Source organism: Quercus lobata, chromosome 1, assembly GCF_001633185.2.
Source record: "Quercus lobata isolate SW786 chromosome 1, ValleyOak3.0 Primary Assembly, whole genome shotgun sequence".
Classification (NCBI taxonomy): domain Eukaryota; kingdom Viridiplantae; phylum Streptophyta; class Magnoliopsida; order Fagales; family Fagaceae; genus Quercus; species Quercus lobata.
The window spans coordinates 25,373,865-25,393,226 of record NC_044904.1 but is presented as its reverse complement, the minus strand read 5'-3'; the positions used below and the strand labels follow the sequence as shown (position 1 = coordinate 25,393,226).

The window sequence follows — 19,362 nt, the reverse complement described above, 5'->3', positions numbered from 1 at the left end:
TATATCACTCTTCTGAGCTTGAGGAGAACGTGGCGCCCTTGCGGCGGAGAGAGTTTTTCTTCCCCGACCCTTGTCTCAAACATGACTTGCTGCGGGAGGAAGCTGAAGGAGGAGACTAAGGAGCTGGTGCCTTGGCAAAGAAACTTGCTCTCTTATTTATTTGAGGAGATAGGGTGGTAGCATTTAATTAGCGCAGCTTCCCGAGGAACGCTACAGACAAAACGTCTCCAGCTCGACTTCCAATAAACCTCTGCAACGACAAGACTAAAGGAGCCTCGTCGAGGTGCACCTCGAACATCGGGACACCCAGAAGTACCGCGTGGCCAAAGATTATGGAAATATCTCATGACCCGTGGGCCTAGTAAATCCGCGGCCCATGCCCTTGCTACATGATGGCCCACGGACTACGAGCCCCGCCGGGTAATAACTAATGCCGAGGACAACCTCCTGCCCGGCCGCGTACGGGATACCTGAGGAGAGGGAATAAAACAGAACCAAGGCCTTGCATGGTCCTCGGACTCAAGCCTATGGGGAAACCAAGTATAAAAATTATTATTATTACAAGTCATGGACTGAACCAAGGCCTTGCATGGTCCTCGGACTCAAGCCTATGGGGAAACCAAGTATAAAAATTATTATTATTACAAGTCATGGACTGAACCAAGGCCTTGCATGGTCCTCGGACTCAAGCCTATGGGGAAACCAAGTATAAAAATTATTATTATTACGAGTTTTGTATAGAATCAAGGCCTTGTATGGTCCTCGGACCCAAACACGGCATCAAGCCTCCAGTTCTCTCCTCGGCCAGCATGGGTAATCATTACTTTTCACTGGTCGGCCTTAGTGGGCCAAACACTTATATTAGAGTTATGGCAACATCTTTTTATTATCAAGTATTTTGGTCTTAGTTGTCATCGGTTTAGAGACTTTCTCATTGAGCCGAGCAGCATTTACCAATATACAAAAACATAAACGGAATATGCAAAATGAAATAATAAACACTTTTATTAATATAAGAGATTATTACAATGTACGAAAAAGGGCTCAAACAAGCCTATACAAAAAGAGAACTGCTGAAGCAACGATAACACTCGCAGTACAGAGAAGTAAACAATCAGACTTCTTCTAAAACTCATCTTCAAGGTCTCTTCAGTCTCTGCCTCAACATTGCTCATATCATGACAAGAACCTTCTTCGGAAAAGGATGAAGGAGAAGGAAGAAGAATTGAAGGAGAAGGAAATAGTAAGGAAGAAATCAATGAAGAAGATGGAGGAGATAAAGGAGGAAGATGGAGGACATGAGTAAAGAAGGAGGAGAAGAAGAGAGAAGGGACGAAAAGAAAGAAAAGGAGCAAAAGAGGGAAAAGGGAAGGCACCAGGACGGAACTGGTGCTGGGAAGACTATAAGAGGAAAGCGGAGGAGGGCACCAAGGAGCAAAAGAGGGAGAAGCAGAAGCACTTAGCCCCTGCCTCAACCCTGACTCCTAACACGTTGGTGCCATATTAGGTATGCACATGAGGAGCCGGGTGGTGCTGGTCTTGGTTGTTCTCGACTCAGTCGCGCCGAGAGTTAGACACGACGAGTCCCTGCTTCGGATTTTGGCTGAAAGAAAGGCGAGACAGATCTTAAGTCTGCGCCACCCTTGCCCTGATCGAGCCATTTCAAGTTTTATCAGAATATGGTGTCTAGAAGAGGGGCATAATTTCTTCATCATTTGGTGCGATCTCAGAAGAATAGAAGGGAGTTAGTACGAAAGTGATGGCCTCCTGCTTGCCTTCTTATAGGAAGAGCAGAACGGATGGCATTAAATGCATTCAACCTTCCCAAAGAATCTGAAGAAAAAAGAGGCGTCCGTTCCACTTCTCCACCTTATCAAATGAGCCGCTGGATATAAATGAGCCTCATTAAGGGGAATTCATTAAGGGCGCGTCTGGGACATCCAAGCGGAAGGAGCAGATCCCGATTAAAAGGAATCCCTCAAAAACCGCCTGACTTCCTGAGAAACCGCTCACATAAATGCGGGATCAAGCTAAATGGGCCATATTAAGGGCCCGGGTTTGCCAAAACCCTCCTTTCCAATCCGGAATTCGGATAGAAGGGTTTTGAAGGGCTATTGTGGGGCCCAGCAATTCGTGGACCAGGCCCATTTGCCCTTAGAAAGTCCGAGGGCCCAATCCGAGGAGAACTGTGGCCCAAGCTCCATGACGCCGAGTACGGACCAATTTTTGGGAGGCAGCCGAGGACAGTCTAGTCCTCGGCAGGCCCATAATCCGCCCAGAATAAAGGGATAAATTCGTAAGGAAATCCAAAATACCTTGGGGCGATTACCCTAAATACCCTTCTGGATAAGGCCCAATGCCTGGCAGAACCGTACTCTACAGCTTTATCAAGTCATCCCCAACAATTCCGGGATTAGACTGATGGGACCAATGTCAGTATTTGTAAAGACTGACCCTACACGTGGACGAAGGACATCGAACGCACACTAGTATAAAAGGAGAAGTAAGTGAATCTAGCAAGGGGGAAGCAAAAAGGGAGACTTCAGGAGGAAGATCGCCGGAACGATCCATGCACGGAACAGAGAAAGTCCTCCGTTGGACAGCCGGAAAGGACCACAAGGGCCCTCGGATCAAGTCCGAGGATCCCATTCTCAGAGGTGGCAGTATGGCGGGGCTTTAAACGTTTATGCCCAGTCCATTTTCCACAGGGATCTTTCTGAAATCCAGACCGGACCATCCCCCCGTGACCAAGCCCAAGCTTTTCAAGCCCACTCTCTACAAATCGTATTGTGAGGGATCTCTCCCGTGTGAACCCTAAGATGTCACTGGGCCGCGCAGGAACCGTGTCCCTACAATAATAATAATAAATGAAACACTCAAAATTCAATATTTTGTTGATTTTTTGGGTAAACAAACAAACCAAACATTTTTTCTTATTTTAATTATTGTCAATTAGGGATGCTTTTTTTTAGTATAAAAAAAAGAAAGAAAAATTATGAGGTTTTTTAAATTTTATTGTGTGCTTTCAATAGAGAGTAAAAATCACTTGAGACAATTGCTTAAACAACAAAGCTAGTGATCCATGTTTGAGAAGATAAAAAAAGTCATAAAAATATTGCACGTTATAGCCAAAATTATTTAATCTAACAAATTAATCATAAACCAGTATTGCAAGTCCATTTTCAAATAATGGTAAATTTTTCTATTTAAATATATTTAATCATTTCCTCTCCTTCGCATCATAATTTTTAAAACATTCAAATAAGAGGAATGACTAATTATCCCCCTCCTCTTACTTAATTTTAAAAACATCTAAACAAGATAGAGGGTAATCATTTCCCTCTATTCTTCTCCTCTCTAATCTCCTCTCCCTCCAAACTTCCAAACATAACATTAATTATTCATGAACTTGATTTACAACTCAATTAAGAAATTCTGTTGCGAACACTATACCTCATAGTAGGCAACAGAATTTCTTCTTGTGCACGTGGACAGATTCATTCCATAAATGCAAGATCCCAGTAATAGTACACTCCTGTTGGTATAGTATAATCAAGGTAAATTTTGATTCAAAGGCTTTAACTAGTTTTGATAGTAGAGGCATGAGTATTCTAGTTCAGGATTGTAATGACTCCGTTCTTATGGCTAAAAGCGAAGTTTATCCAAGTTGATGGAAAATAATGCAATGAAAGCAAATGGCGTTGTTTTTGCAAGAGTACTTGATTTACATTTTAGGGTGATTGTACATTTTTTATGAGGCTTTTGTTTTGATGCTAAGGAACACAATCTGTTCTAAATGGGTCATATTATTGCATATATCAGTTCCATATATTACTTTGGAGTTCGACATTGTTGGGGATTCTAGCCTTTTATCCCTATTTTTTAAAATATTTGGCAATATGCCCATGTTTTGAAACTATATAGGTTCGTGCCCCTGTTTCGAAACTCGATTTTATTAAAATCGAGTTTCAATGAAAAACTCGCTTGACTTAAAATCGAGTTATGCCCGATCAAACTTAAAAAGAAATAAATAAAAAATAGCATGGAACTCAAGTTCCACACCTATAGCAGCGTTCAGAAAGACCTATAGTGGCGTTTTCATGCAATTTTTTAAAAAGTTTGATTATATACCAGGTTCAAGAAGTCCTATAGTGATGTTTTCATGCAATTTTTTATAAGTTTGATATACCAAGTTTAGGGAGCCCTATAGCAGCGTTTTAAGGCCCTACAGTGGCATTTTAAATGGAACTTGAGTTGCATGTTTTTTTTTTTTTTTTTTTAAGTTTGATCGAGCATAACTCAATTTTAAACCAAGCGATTTTTTTATTGCTCGATTTTAATAAAATTGAGTTTTGAAATATGAGCAATAACCTATATAGTTTCAAAATAAGGACATATTGCCAAATATTTTTAAAAATAGGAGTAAAAGGCTAGAATCTCCCGACATTGTTCACTTTCAATGTGTTTGTAAATCTTATAATTGGGGAATTGGCTTTAGGCTATAAGTCTTTTAAACAACATTACACACATTTTCACACTTTTTCATCCACACGTATTTCAAAAAACTACAGACAAAACTATTCAAACTCCTCTACTAAACGGTCCTATATAATTGGAGAGATATAGAATTTGAAATTTGAAATCGTGTCTTATGTTGAGGCTACCGACATCTAGGTACTATAAAAAATTGTGAATAAAAAAAAGCAAAAAACAGTGAAGGTGGGTAGCAGTTAGCTCCAAAGCTAATTGCATTATATGATCCTTTTTTTGGGTCCAACATCAACTAGTTGTAGATAGAACAAATCAATACATATCAAGAGTAACACTTTCCTACTATTGCGGCACCCTTTCCTCTTTTCCATTATCATGTGACAAGAGGGAATTTTTTTTTTTTTAAAGTATTAAATAGTTATTCTAATTAAAAAGAAAAGAAAAAAAACAACTTTTTTTTATTGTCATGTAGATAAGAAGTTTCATAAATAGGCCTATTTTTATAACGCAAAAACGAAACAATGCACCTTATAGTCAAACTTTAATGTTCCATTATTTATTTTATTGGATAAAATAAATGGTAGTATGTATTATTGGAGAACAAAAAAGTGTAAGTAGCCCATAAGCATAAATGAGAAGGAAAAAAAAAAACTATTTAAAGCTTGCGTACAATAATGGCAGGCTAGAAGTTTTTTCAAAAAGGGATCGAGTAGTAGTGAGTCAGTGACCAACCACTCTGTAGCCCGACGGACTAAAACCACTGGCTTTGATCTTAAAAGATTGATGATAGAGGCAAAGTCTTTTCCTATAGATTTCATTTGGGCTTAGGGAAGACAGATATTAAAAGTCAAGTGGATTAAGTCATGTCAGTGGGAGCAAAGATAAGGATCCAAATCATGCACGTAATCATGAATGAATAATACACATGAGCATTTATTTCTTTAAGTTGTTTATTTTATTTTATTTTTGTGTGTTTTGCCCATGTTCTTACTTTCAATTTGGGACTACAAACATGTCGTTTGAAGGATCTAGGACCACATATATTATATACTCTTTCAAAATAATTATGTCCCTGTTTTCTACAAATAATTATTGCATTTGAAAGCAGCCTCGCTTTTTACTTCATATCTCGATCAATATCGATCAGTTGCCTTGGAAAGTTGGAATGTTCTTGACTTTGAGCTCTAATTAAAGCTGTCGACTTTGATTTCTCCGAACAGGGATTAGCATAATTCATGTGCTCTTACTATTACATTTATTCATACACTCGCAGACATAAATCGACACACACACACATTGTGTAAGCGCGCAACAAACACACGCATTATATACGTATTTAATCGAGCTGAACAATAGAAGATATGTGAATACTAAACGATGTTTAATTTTAGAAAATTCATATAAAGATAGAATATCCATTATGTTGTGTTTAAGTATTAGTGTTATTTAAGTCTATATATAAATAAGAAATGTTGTAATAATCTTTTTCACAGTGAAATTTTCATTTGTAATCCACATGCTGTAATGACTTCTACTAATTACATAAGCCACAAGTGCATCTTATACCAGTTTTTGTTAGAACTATAAAGTGATTAAATTATAACAATTTTAAATGATAAAATAACCTATTGCGTGCACAGCTAAAAATTTAGCTTAATTTTCATAGTGAAAATTAGAGAAACGGACAAATATATGAAATGAAGGTATTAGATTTCTTTGTATCTCACAACTAAAGTTGATATGATAAAGATGAATAGAAAAAGAAAAGAGAGATCATGATAAAGATACAATAATCTAGTAGTCATAGAAATTTAGCAACACGGAAAAATTTGGTCCATTAGCTCATTAATGATTTATCTAACTATAATATAATCATCTCAACTGATGATTAATTTGTAGCAACATATATATCTGTTTAAAGTAATCTATTAATGTTGAATTGAAAAAGAAATGAGAGTGTGTTGAATGATGATGCATATATAATTATGTCTTAACTGTTTTGAGGTAGACTTGGAGACTGTTTTTTAGCAGCCGATTTCAACCTCCATGTTTTATCTTTTTGACAAATACTGTGGACTGGTCCACTAGCCTTTGCCATCACTGAGAAGACGTACGCCTATGAAACACCAATTACGACAGCTAAGATTAGCTATTCGAAGAACAATGACTTTGGTGAAATCATTAAAAAGAAAAGGTTATTCTCGAAGAACCCGTACATTCACAAGAAAAGTTACTGTTATGAAACACACTTTGAAATTTTATTATTAAAAAAATCTGAATGCCTTGTGGGTTACAACCACTAATTTATATAGAAAAACTTTAAAAAGACTCTTAGGGATGATTAAAAAGCCCTTAGAAAAACCCTATTTCATGCTAGGCATGAAATTAGACTAAAAATAAGAAAATTATTCTGATTTTATGAAATTAAAAATCACCATATATATATATATATATATATATAAAAAAAAGATTAATTTCAATAAGGACATGGTATAAAAAGTCTATGTTTACGCTATCCAATAATATTATACAACGTCAAATTTTTAAAAATAATTACACATGAAATATTAAAACCCTAAACTAAACTTCCTCTAGAACCAATACACCTTAGGAAGTTGCTGGGAATCAATCAAAGCTTCTGATATAGGCTTTCTAATCTAAAACTCAAAGCTTCAAAAGGTCAGAGGTCTTGGCTCATGTAGTTTTTTGATTTACAAACACCACTTTAATTTACTTGTACCGAGAGCAGAACTCCTGCCAACTCCAAGTCCATTCATTATTTTATAGAATATGATAGTAACTTATCCTGAAAATATGAAAACAATCTATTGAAATAGTGATTAGACTTGGCGTTGGCAAGAGTTTTTCTCTCTAGTACAAGTAAGAGTGGTGTTTGTAAATCAAAAAATAATACATCAGCCATGACCTCTGACCTTTTGAGCTTTGAGTTTTAGATCAGAAAGCCTAGATCAGAAGCTTTGATTGATATTCCCGGCAACTTCCTATGGTGTATTGGTTCTAGAGGAAGTTTAGTTTTAGGAATTTATTCTATTGAAATAGATAGTAATTGTGTGTATTACGGTTTAATATTTCGTATACAATTATTTTAAAAAATTTGACGTCCTATATTTACACCACATCTTTATTAAATTTAATTTCAAAAAAAAAATTATAAAAACGGAGACCTAAATGAAGAAATTTGGCGTAAGTTATGGCTATAAGACAATGAGTTTTGATCTTTATGTCAATTTTCTTTATGGTAGTTAACTAAGTTTCATGTAATTCCATTATTGGCCCTAGGATTTCTACTAGTCTTTTTTTATTTTCTACACTTTTTTGACTTAAGACAATCTCTCTATTACAAGAAAAAGTGTCTTCTTAAAAAAAATTTTAAAGAAAGAGTGAGTTCAATGTTTTACCTCACTTTATTTTTAAGTGAACTTGTCAAACCACAACAAGATTAAATTTCCATGTAGGGAGTATGCTAGAAAAAGAATCCATCAATTAATGAATCACTTTCACACATGGCCCAAAGTCCATTGCTCGTTCTTGAATACATGCCGCCTACTGTCCTTTTTTTAATTGATAAGGTCTTATTGTTAGCCCCTTTTGGACTAACTCATTTGGACCGGCATAACTAAAATGACTGAGCTAGACAACAGTGATATTTTCCATGATGACCATTTAAATCCTCAGCAATATATAATAGCATTAATAGTTTAGCCATGAAGAAAGTGACAGTGTGATAATTATCCACACAAAAAAAGAGAGGATAATTTGATCTATATATTTAACGTGTGTGTAATAATTGCTCCAAGATAAAACTGTTTTTCACTTCGTCCACCCTTAATTTACATTAGCGCCGCCCCTATGCCACTCTTTTCTCCATCAAGATTTTTTAATTCCAACCACTTTTCTTGAATTATTTATGAACTATTCTAATACATCGGTCATTCGTTTGAAAAAAAATTCTCGAAGTTTTAGATTAAAAAAAAAATAATTTAATTGAAACTGCGAAGAATCTTACTTCCTGGGGAATTGTAGTTCCTGGAAAATTATATCGAAATGTGGCCCTGGGAGAAGAGATTAGGTAGGCAGTAGCCAGTAAGGAAATGTATTCAATTCCAACTTGGCTTCTGTCCATTGGAGAAGTCTATATTGCTTGAATTAATCTAGGGGAAAAATTATATCCTCACATTGTTGCGTAGGAAAACATGCATTGACCAGTAAAGAATATCACTGTAGAAGTGGTTGTAGGATTGGACCCATAAGTTACGTACATTGCAAGTATAGGAGAGAAGATAAATTTTGGCAATGATAAATTTAAATTAAATGAGGAACTCGTTCCATTTTTGGTAAGGGAAGCACAGAAAAATGAGAAATATATGTCTATGACTTATGTTCATAAATCTGATTAATTTCTCTCTTTTTTATTTTCTAGAAGAGACACCACTATTTATTTGTAAATTCATTTCTAAACTCTTTGGAGAGATACAGGACTGTAGTGTTAGGTTGAAGAGTCTTTGAAATTACTTTTTTCCTCTGTATTATCTACTCCCGTACGTTTGGCCTAATAGTCAAAGAACAGATTATAGATTTGTCTGTTCTTCAAAAAAATTAAAAAATATATAGATTTGTCTTTTGTCCATCCAATGAGGTACCAATATTGGCGATTTTTATTCTTTCCCAAAAAAATATTTCTAAATTTTGTTCTATGGGCTATAGTAGTATTAGGAGGAAAACGGGCTTTTGCTTTTATTTAAAAAAAAAAAAAAAAAAAAAAAAATCTAGTATAATGTGTTTGTTTTGAAATTATTAAGCACCGTATTTCTGTTTTGAAACTCGATTTAAAAAAAAAAAATCAAATTACAGGTGGAACTCGACATTAGCAATGTCGAGTTCTATGCATATTTTGCCACTTAATTTTTAAAAAAAAAATTAAGTGAAACTTGACTTTAGCAAAGTCGAGTTTCAATTAAAAATTTACATATAACTCGATTTTAAGAATATTGAGTTTTATACAAAACTTAATTTTGTTAAAATCGAGTTTCCAAAATTATAAGGACATAGTGCTTAATAGTTTCAAAACAGAAATATTGTGCTAATTTTTTTTTTTTTTAAAATAAGGGCAAAGGCCCATTTTCCCTATTAGTATATTTCTGATTCCGGACCCTTTGCCTCTATTTTGCCGTGTGATCTTAATTAGTCTCTCTCTCTCTCTCTCTCTCTCTCTCATCTAAAGGACAAAAATAAATCTAGTAAAGGCACTGTTAAGTCACTATACGTGCTCATATACGTTTAAAAGTGCAAAAATAATTAGCCCAGATAGAAAAGCTAAAACAAAGGAATACTAACAATCATGAGATAGCTGTTGAAACTTGAAACTAAGTGAAAGTAATATCTTGCTCTGAACAAGTACCACGGTACATGAAATCCCAACATAATTAATTAGACGTATTTATGCTGAAAATGTCATCCTTGCTCGGCCCTTCGGCTTAAGATCAGGGTGTGTATGTTGAAATTTCAACCAATTTTTTAGTAATAGTAGTGCTTTGGCTAGCAACTTTTGAATTGTCAACTAACGGTCTAACCTTGAGGTGGTCGTATTTGATATTTCGTGGCCGGCAAATTCACCAAACTCAAGATTTATAGATAATTTAGCAGACCCCACAAAATTTAATATAAGGCTTGGTAGCATGCCACATCAACTGTTAAATTCACGTAAACATGTTTCTGTGCTATGAAACTTTATCATTATGTCAATCAATCAAATTCATTGCTGTTGCCTACTTTTTCTTTAATTTCTTGATGTTGAAATTAATGTTATGCCTGCCCATGCAAATAGCCAAATACTAGTCTTAAAGATTAGGTATTACGTACCTGCCTCTGTGCGAAACTTTCTCATTTAGACCTCTATAAATAACCCAAATACCCTACAAAGTTCTTGGCAAACACTCAACACAGCCTTCCTTCTAAGTTTGATTATTAAGCAAGAAAATGGCTGCTCACTCTACTTCTCATTCCGCTTCTTCTTTCCTAGTCATAGTTTCATTAGCAGTTCTCGTGATTTTCACTGGGAGCTCCTCTGCTAAACTCTCTACAAATTTCTACTCTAAAAGGTGTCCAAAGGTGTTTAGCACCGTTCAATCAGTTGTTCATTCTGCCATTTCGAAACAACCCCGCCAGGGTGCTTCTCTGCTTCGCCTCCACTTTCATGATTGTTTTGTCAATGTAAATTCCTCATTCCCTCTATCTACTGGGTTGCTCGTAGGCCTCCACTTTTTTTCATTTTTTTTAAGGAACAGCATGCAACAAATATAATAGTGTTTGTATGTAGAGTCCCTTCTTTCTTCCCTTCTATTTTTTTTTTTTACCAAAATTAATGGCAAACATATTTTTCATAATATATGAAGGTGATAAGTTCCAATTGATGCAACAATATTTTTATATAAGGAAATTAATGTTAAAACTTATAAGTATTACAAATTTTATTACTAAAAGTTTATAAATTAATATCACTTTAATAAGATAATAATATAAATGAGTGTTAGGTAAGAAAGTGCAGTTAAGTGTGTGTTTAACGGTTAATTTGTTTCTTAAAAAAAAGTGTGTTTGAATTTTTTTGACTTGTAATGTAACACATCAGTTTATAAGACTCTTATGTTAAAATTTGTAATATCTTTATTATTGCTCCTTTTGTACACACCGACACTAATTTTATTAGGTCACAATCAAAATATGCCATTTGGTATTTGGTGTCTAGTCTTGTTGCTATTCGAGAATCAAGAAAAATATAAAGTAGTTTGGAGATAAGTTACGTAATGAATAAAACAAGATTCAAAATATTATATTTAAAAAAAAAAATTTTAAAAATTGAACCGATATAACCAAGATAAGATGGAACATGAAATGGCGTGATACATATGACTGACAAGAAGCAAGTCCACATGCATGGCATGCAGAAGTAGTCAAGTCAGTTGATAAGGAAAGTCCTAAAAAGACAGGGTCATTAATTTGGTGGGGGCTAAGCCCATATGATACAGTTAGTAAAATCAATAATTCTACTAGAGTTTAGAGAAGCATGTGAACTGTGAAGTACACAAATAATACAAATAATTATATGGTAAACAGAGATTCTTCCAGCTTCATGAGTTGACGGTCAAATAATTCAAAGCTTCGTTGTATTTTGCTTCTTGACAGGGTTGTGATGGGTCAGTACTCTTGGATGACACTCCAACTTTCAGAGGCGAGAAGACTGCAGGTCCCAACAATGGATCAATTAGGGCATTCGAGGTTGTTGATGAAATAAAGTCCAAAGTCGAGAAAGAATGCCCCGGAGTGGTCTCATGCGCTGATATCTTAGCCATTGCTGCTCGGGACTCCGTTAAAATTGTGAGTTAATTATTAACTATGCCCTCAGAAAAAAAGGAAACTTTTAAAAAATAGAATTAGTTTTTACACTGTAGATTGACATGCTTGTTGCTTCTTTTTTTTTTTTTTTTTTTTTTTTGGCTAAATGACATGCTTGTTGCTTTATCATGTGATATGACACCTTTCTAATGAATTGATATTTGGTCCGGTTAACGTGTGTCTTAAAGGCATACATTAAAAAATTTATTTTTAGAAAAATTTTATTGAAAATTCCCGATAAATCTTTTCTAAAATTTTGACAACTTTTTCAATTCCCAATAAATCTTTTCTAAAATTGTGACAACTTTTTCAATTTCCGATAAATCTTTTTTAAAATTGATTTATTATTGTATGCCCTTAGGGCATACATTAGTAAAATCCATTGATATTTTGTAAATTTAATATGAAACATGTTATATTTGATTTTGACAGTATATATATATATATATATATATATATATTTATATATATATGTGCATGCACTTGTATTTATTTGTAATAGAAAATTTTAATAGGATTTTTAGTAATATTTATAATAAATTGATAATAATTTTCTAGATATTACATTTTGTTCCTGTTTGATAGCGTCTATTAATTACTGGAAACACGTTGAACATTATGCAGCTTGGAGGGCCCAAATGGGATGTCAAGCTTGGAAGAAGAGATTCCAAAACAGCAAGCTTATCTGCTGCCAACAGTGGGGTCATCCCTCCCCCCACTTCTACCCTTAGCAATCTCATTAATAGATTTAAAGCAAAAGGTCTCTCTACCAAGGACATGGTTGCCTTGTCAGGTGTGCCTCTCTCTCTCTCTATCTCTCTCTCTCAAAAATGGTGATTAGTTTTCTTTTCCCTTTTTTGTGTTTACTCTTTTACATAATCAAATAGGTTTGACAAATAGGTTGAATTTAAGTTACAATAAATATAATATTTATAAATATTATAATTTTCAATAACTTTCTAAATAAACATATTTTATTACAATCCTATCATTAGACTATATTGCTTTTTTACACTCTAAACTCTGTATGTTTACAAAGTATCATCTAGAAAATGTTTAAATTTCACGTTTTGTTTTCTTTTTCACTAGTTATGATAGTTATGAAAAAAAAGCATGAGTTAATGGAATGGATAATAAATGACAATCTACACGTATAAAATTTGACAAACATAATAATTAAGAACAGAACCTATAATCAAACCGTACAAGTTTCAAAATTTCCATTAATTTGTGTAATATTGACAAATAGTTGTACCAAAGGTAACTTGATCATATTCTAAATACATAAATATCTAATATGCTTTTTCCCCCTTCTTTTTTAAGATAAATTGTATCCATTATAATGCTCCTCATCAATTTTTTTTTTTTTTTTTTATACATAATGGCAGGAGCCCACACAATTGGGCAAGCAAGGTGTACAGTTTTTAGAGATCGCATATATAAAGATAAAAATATTGATAGTTCATTTGCCAAGACTAGGCAGAATAAATGTCCAAAGACTACTGGCCTTCCAGGAGATAACAAGATTGCACCTCTAGATCTCCAAACTCCTACAGCTTTTGACAACTATTACTACAAGAACCTTATCAAGCAAAAGGGTCTTCTTCGCTCTGATCAACAATTGTTCAATGGTGGATCCACTGACTCATTGGTTAAAAAATACAGCCAGGATACTAAGACCTTCTATTCTGACTTTGTCAACGCAATGATCAAAATGGGAGACATACAGCCCCTCACTGGATCAAGTGGTGAAATTAGGAAGAACTGCAGGAAGGTGAATAAGTAATGTGGGTAATTTTCTCGCTCCAAAAGAGGGCAATTTGTTTGTTTGTGCAATGGTACTTTGAGTGAAAAATTGTGAAATATTTATTTGTAGAAGTTTGCAAGTTGTTCGGGCTTTGGATTATTGTTAAATTTAATAAATTCCCTTTTTCCTTGGTTACTTCTTTTGTGATTTTCTATTCAATCTGGAGTCATGGGGAGCTCCATATTTTTATAAGAGTGATTTTTTTTTTTTTTTAATTCAATAATTACAACAATTAGTGAAGGGGAATTTGAGCTATGAACATCTCCATTTGGAAACATCAAAAGACGTAATTAATCAATTGTAATTGATGTAACATCGTTTCTACATAAGTCCACCAGTGACTTTTATTGTGACTTTTATTATACATTAATCACAATATAACAATTTAATAATCGTGAAAAAAGTTACTAAGTTTTTTTTTTTATAGCCAAACTTACTGTAAATATATTGGATATTTTATTTTATTTGGAGAATGAAATATATTGGATAATATTAGACTAATAAAAATCCAAACTATTTGTTAGTGTTGGGTTAAGATAGCTTGATCCCGTTAATTAATTCAATTAACCAAATTGATTAATTAGGTTTAATTGCATGCAAATCATGAAGGCACCAAAAAATCACCAAAAATACTAAGTGCAGCAGAAAAAAAAAAAATTAGACACAGTAATTTGTTGACAAATGGGGAAAACCTCGCAAATAAAAAACTCCACCGAGTGATTTTAAGATCACCACTCTAAGAATTCACTAATTAACAATCAAGCAATTACAAGTATAAGGAATCTTACTAACTACCATGGCCTATCCTAAAATGCCAACTTACAGTTGAACCTTTGCTCCAATACCCAATTGGACTTGATTTTGTAGTAACATTTTTTCCCTTGATACACAAACCTTCAATTTGTAACTAACCCTTTGTATGAATCTCAAGTATGTGACTAACTCCAACAACTTGAATAGATGTTGTTAACTGCAAAGTTTTTCACTTCATCAACAATGAAGATCTGGAAGCACTCGGTTACAAAACCCTATGGCGTACAAATGCAGTAACTTCACACAGAGAATATATATCTCTTGGTCTCTGTATCCATATGTGATGGCCTTTAAAATAAGTCTTATATATGTCTAGGGTTATTAGAAAAGAAACCCCAAACAAATATGCAAGACTGGGCTGAAGTTTAGATCTGAAAATTCTAAAATAGTAATTCTTGATAGATCAAACTGCTGTCAAGTTATCTATCGAGTTTCACATTAATTCTCGATAGCAAGCATCTGTCGAGCTATATGTCGAGACTTAGTGAACAGCTTTTCTTCACTTATTTCTTGGATTAATATTTATATCTTTAATACTTGACTTGAACAACATGTTTCTTAAAATACCAAACCCATCTTAGATCTACACAATTACAAGTAAAATGCATTTTGTCAAATAATTATCCAATTACACAAAATATGACTCTAACATTTATAATTAATCAAATACTACTGTATTAATCACTTGAAAAATATCAAGCTTATATCTCAAACTTTTCAAAAAATATGATCTTTATACCCTTCTAGTATTAGCTATAATTATATAAATTTTTTTTTTCTCAATAATCAAATATAATTATAGATATTTTTTTATAAGCTATAATTATAGAATTTGGTTAGAAGTTTCGCAGCTAATTATTTCTTTTTATTCCCCCCCTCCCCCCACCCAAAGCTCCCCCTAAAGCCTGCCATGGCTTACTATAATCCAACCACGATTAAATAACCTAGAAACTTTTTATTTTTGCATTTAGTTTAATATATTTTGCTAAGAGTTTCTTAACTTAACTAGGGTTGTAAATGAACTAAGCTGTTTATCAACAACTCAATCTCAACTTGGAAAAAATCTTATTTAACGAGTCAAGCTCAAGCCTTAAGTTTAGGCTCGATTATTAAACAAATCAAGCTCAAACATAGCAATGTGTTTGTGAACAAACTCGTGAACATGTGAGCTCGATTTAACTATATATAATATTATATTTTTTATATATATACTTGTCTAAAAATATATTTATATAGACTTAAAATTGGATAGTATAAATTTGTCAATAGGTTCATATGCTATTAAATTACTATTTGTAGCTTATTGGTGATATAAACAGTCTATTCATAGTAAAAATACATATAATTGTGAAAGGATAAAACATTTTAGTCCTAGTTTCACAATATATAAAAGTAGAATAAGTTAACCAAGTGGCTTGTGAAAAGCTCAAGCTTGCTTGACAAGAAAGTGAGCAAATCTTGAATATCAAATCTTATTTGTTGATGAGTTCAAACTTGACTCGTTTATAGGCATAAGCTCCATTGGTTGGCACCTATTGATGGCTTCAAAGGAGACATTTAGGTTCAAACCCTAGATTATTGAATTAAAAATAAATAAATAAATAACTCTAACTTATCTTATTCTCAGATCGATTATAATTTTGTTTTTTACATATATATATATATATATATATATATATATATATAGAAAATACTAATATATAATAAAAGATTTCTAAAAAAGAAAAAAGAGTTGGAGATTTTTTTTTTTTTTTTTTTTTTTTTTTTTTTTTAAGGTTCCAAATCGTGATGGCTCATTGAAGTCTGGGATCTAACTACTTTTGGGTCAAAAACTTAGTGGCCTTATGGGCTCTACGTGTGCAGCTCGCATTAGCCGGAGAGTATTTATATTTTTTTATCGTCCCAAAAGTAATAATAATTGTAGGGGCACAATTTAATAATCAAATTCTTGCTGTTACAAGCCTTGTTCCAAAAAGCCCAACATAATGAATTCTTGTAGAGTATGGGCTAAAGAACTTGGTTTAAGTAAGTTTAAACGGATTGTTGCATAGGTTAAGGGAACACACGAACAAGAACAAATGCTATTGTGTTGAAAGGTCACCCGGAATGATAGAGTTAAAAACTTGATTAATAGATACAGATTAATGCAGTAAGACTCCTCCCCATGCTACAGTATTCTCTCCTTTTTTCTCGTCCCCCCCTCTTGGGGGACTTTTACATATTATATAGGCCCTTTCCAATAATCTCGGTTTTACACTTGTTGATCATCCAAACCCCCACTTGAGCACATGTCCCATCAGACACCTCTCTTAGTTCTTTGTGAGTTGCGGTAGCCAAGATAGCACTGTTCAGGGGTCTTCTCCACATTAATGCGGCCAGGAGAGTAGTTATAATGCATTTAATGTGGTGGTGGCAGCCTTTGCTGAAATATTTTGGGTTTCCTTCCTTTTTATGTATTTAAAAGATGGACTGTAGTGGCTTGGATGTACTTTTGCTCCGGATTTTGCAGTATCCGAGGAGAAATTACTCCTCGGACATGTTTTCGTTGCCCCAGTGTGCCTGAATAGGGATTGCTTGGGTCACGCTGGCTCCTCGGTGGGCTGCGTCCTCGGACGGGCCTAGGGCTCAGCCTGTTATTTTGGACCGGTCCTCACAATAATAAATAAATAAATAATGGGTGAAGTAATAATAACAAAAATAATTTTTTAATCAAAATAAATAAATAAATAAGCTCCCAGATATCTAATTTAACGAAACTGAAGTAATGCGTGATTTGTAGTCTCCTCCTCCTGCCGACATAAAAAAGGACACAATGGGTGCGCCTTATTAGAAAAAGTTTTTTTTTTTTTTTTTTTTTTTGGAGAAACTATTAGGCTATTACCAAAAGATAGGCATGGAACGCAGGACCATTGTACTATACCATACACAGCACAGTAGTACTAGTGCCTTTTGCCTAGTTTGGACTGGAGTACTCTGTGGCAGCTAGCAAAAATGGGCCTTGTCTATTCGCCTTTTAAGTTGTAAATGGACATGTAGTAGGACCATTGCATTTAATTGACTGGACTTGTATAAGGTAGTAGGACCATTGCATTTAATTGGACTTTTAGGATCTGTTTGGTTGAAGGAGTGGAAAAGTGGGAGGATGGAAAATTATGGGAGGATGGAAAAGTGGAAGGATAGAAAATATTTAGTTTTCCCTCTTGTGTGTTTGGTTGGAGGGGTGGAAAAGTAAGAGGGTGAAAAACTCTTTTGTTTGGTTTGAGAGAAAAAGAAAAGGATGAAAAATATAATTTATATAAATTGACTATTATACCCTTATTACATAATAGGTAAAAAATAAATTTATTTGTAGTTGTACTCATTAAATAAAATAAAATTTACCATATTATATATATAAATTTATGTTATTATTTTTATTATTATAATGTAAAAATTACAATAATGTACAACTTGATCAGGTCACGTTAAAAAAAAAAAGTACTACGTCTTTACATTTTATAATATTTTCACAATAAATCATATGTAGTAAGTTATTACTGATTTTAATTTGAGCACATCACTTAAATATTTTTTTTATCAGTATTAGTTAGTAACAACCCATCACTTAAAATTTATTATGAAAATATTGTGAAAATATTGTAGTGACATTTCTCAATTTTAATTTCTTCTTCTTTATTTTTTTCCCTTTTTTTTTATCCACACGTTTCTTTTCTTTTTCTTTTTTTTTTCCTCTTTTTTTCTCCTCCACACCTTTCCCTTATCTCTATCTTCCCGTTTCTTTTTTCTTTTGTTCTCTGGCACTTGTCTGCTCTCTTCACTTTGCTCATTCTTTTCTTCTCTTCGTCTACTTCACTGGTGCTCTCCACTTTTCTTCTTCTTCTTTTTTTTTTCTTTTTTTTCTTTTCTTCTCTTCTTCTCTTCGTCTACTCCACTGGTGCTCTCTTTACTTTTTTTTTTTTTTTTTTTTTTTTTTCTTCTCTACTCCACTGGTGCTCTCTTCACTTTTCTTTTTTCTTTTTTCTTTTCTTCTCTTCGTCTGCTCCAGAGCAGAAGATCTCTCTCTCTTTCTTTCTCTCTCTCACACAAACAAATTCTCTCTCATACACACATAGATCACCGGCAGAGAAGTGGAGATCGGCATTCTACACAGATCGGCCTACATGTTTTTTTTTCTTGTTCTGGTTTGATTAGTTTTATTTTATTGTTCAGATTTCATTAGACTTATGAGAAAGATTATTTTTGTGTTTCAAATCTTTTGATTGGGTTTTGTGTTTTTGTTTTGATTGTGGTATGTTTTAGTTTTCTGTGCTAAGTTTCGGTGTTTGGTGGTTATTTTCTGCTTCCTTCTTATTTTGTCGCGTTGGGTTGTTGTAGACGTTGGGAGAGGGTATTTGGGTAAAAGTGCTTTCACAGCACTTTCCTCTCCAGATTTTCCTCCCGATTTGGAGGGATGAAAATTGTGGGCCCGGGAGAGAAAACTTTCTCCCGGTTTTCCTTCCTCCCCATTTTCTCTCTTTTGCCAAACAGTGGAAAACACTGTTTTCCACCATATTTTCCTCCCTATATTTTCCATCCTCTCTATTTTCACTCCAACCAAACACAGCCTTAATTGTAGAGGGTCACTTAGTACCGGGAGATATAATTTTAGGTTTAAGAATAAATTTTATTATATTCAAATAATTAATATATTATTATTATTATTATTATTTATGGATTAAGTTAAAGTTATACTTGGTATAACTTTAAGTAATGTTACATTACACAATAACTTGTTATAAAATTCATATTTTAAAAATTTCACCGTTGAATTACATGTTCTATATGTTCTTAACATTCATACC

At 33.6% G+C, this 19,362-nt stretch overlaps 1 protein-coding gene across 1 annotated transcript; it reads left to right on the top strand.

Moving 5' to 3' along the window:
- The first annotated feature begins 10,196 nt into the window (after positions 1 to 10,196).
- On the top strand, positions 10,197 to 13,843 carry LOC115984819 (peroxidase 4-like). The gene is made up of 4 exons (XM_031107820.1): positions 10,197 to 10,722; positions 11,692 to 11,883; positions 12,526 to 12,694; positions 13,290 to 13,843. The coding sequence occupies exons 1-4, from the start codon at positions 10,489 to 10,491 to the stop codon at positions 13,685 to 13,687; spliced, it is 993 nt and encodes a 330-aa protein (XP_030963680.1). The 5' UTR covers positions 10,197 to 10,488; the 3' UTR covers positions 13,688 to 13,843.
- Positions 13,844 to 19,362: the final 5,519 nt, after the last annotated feature.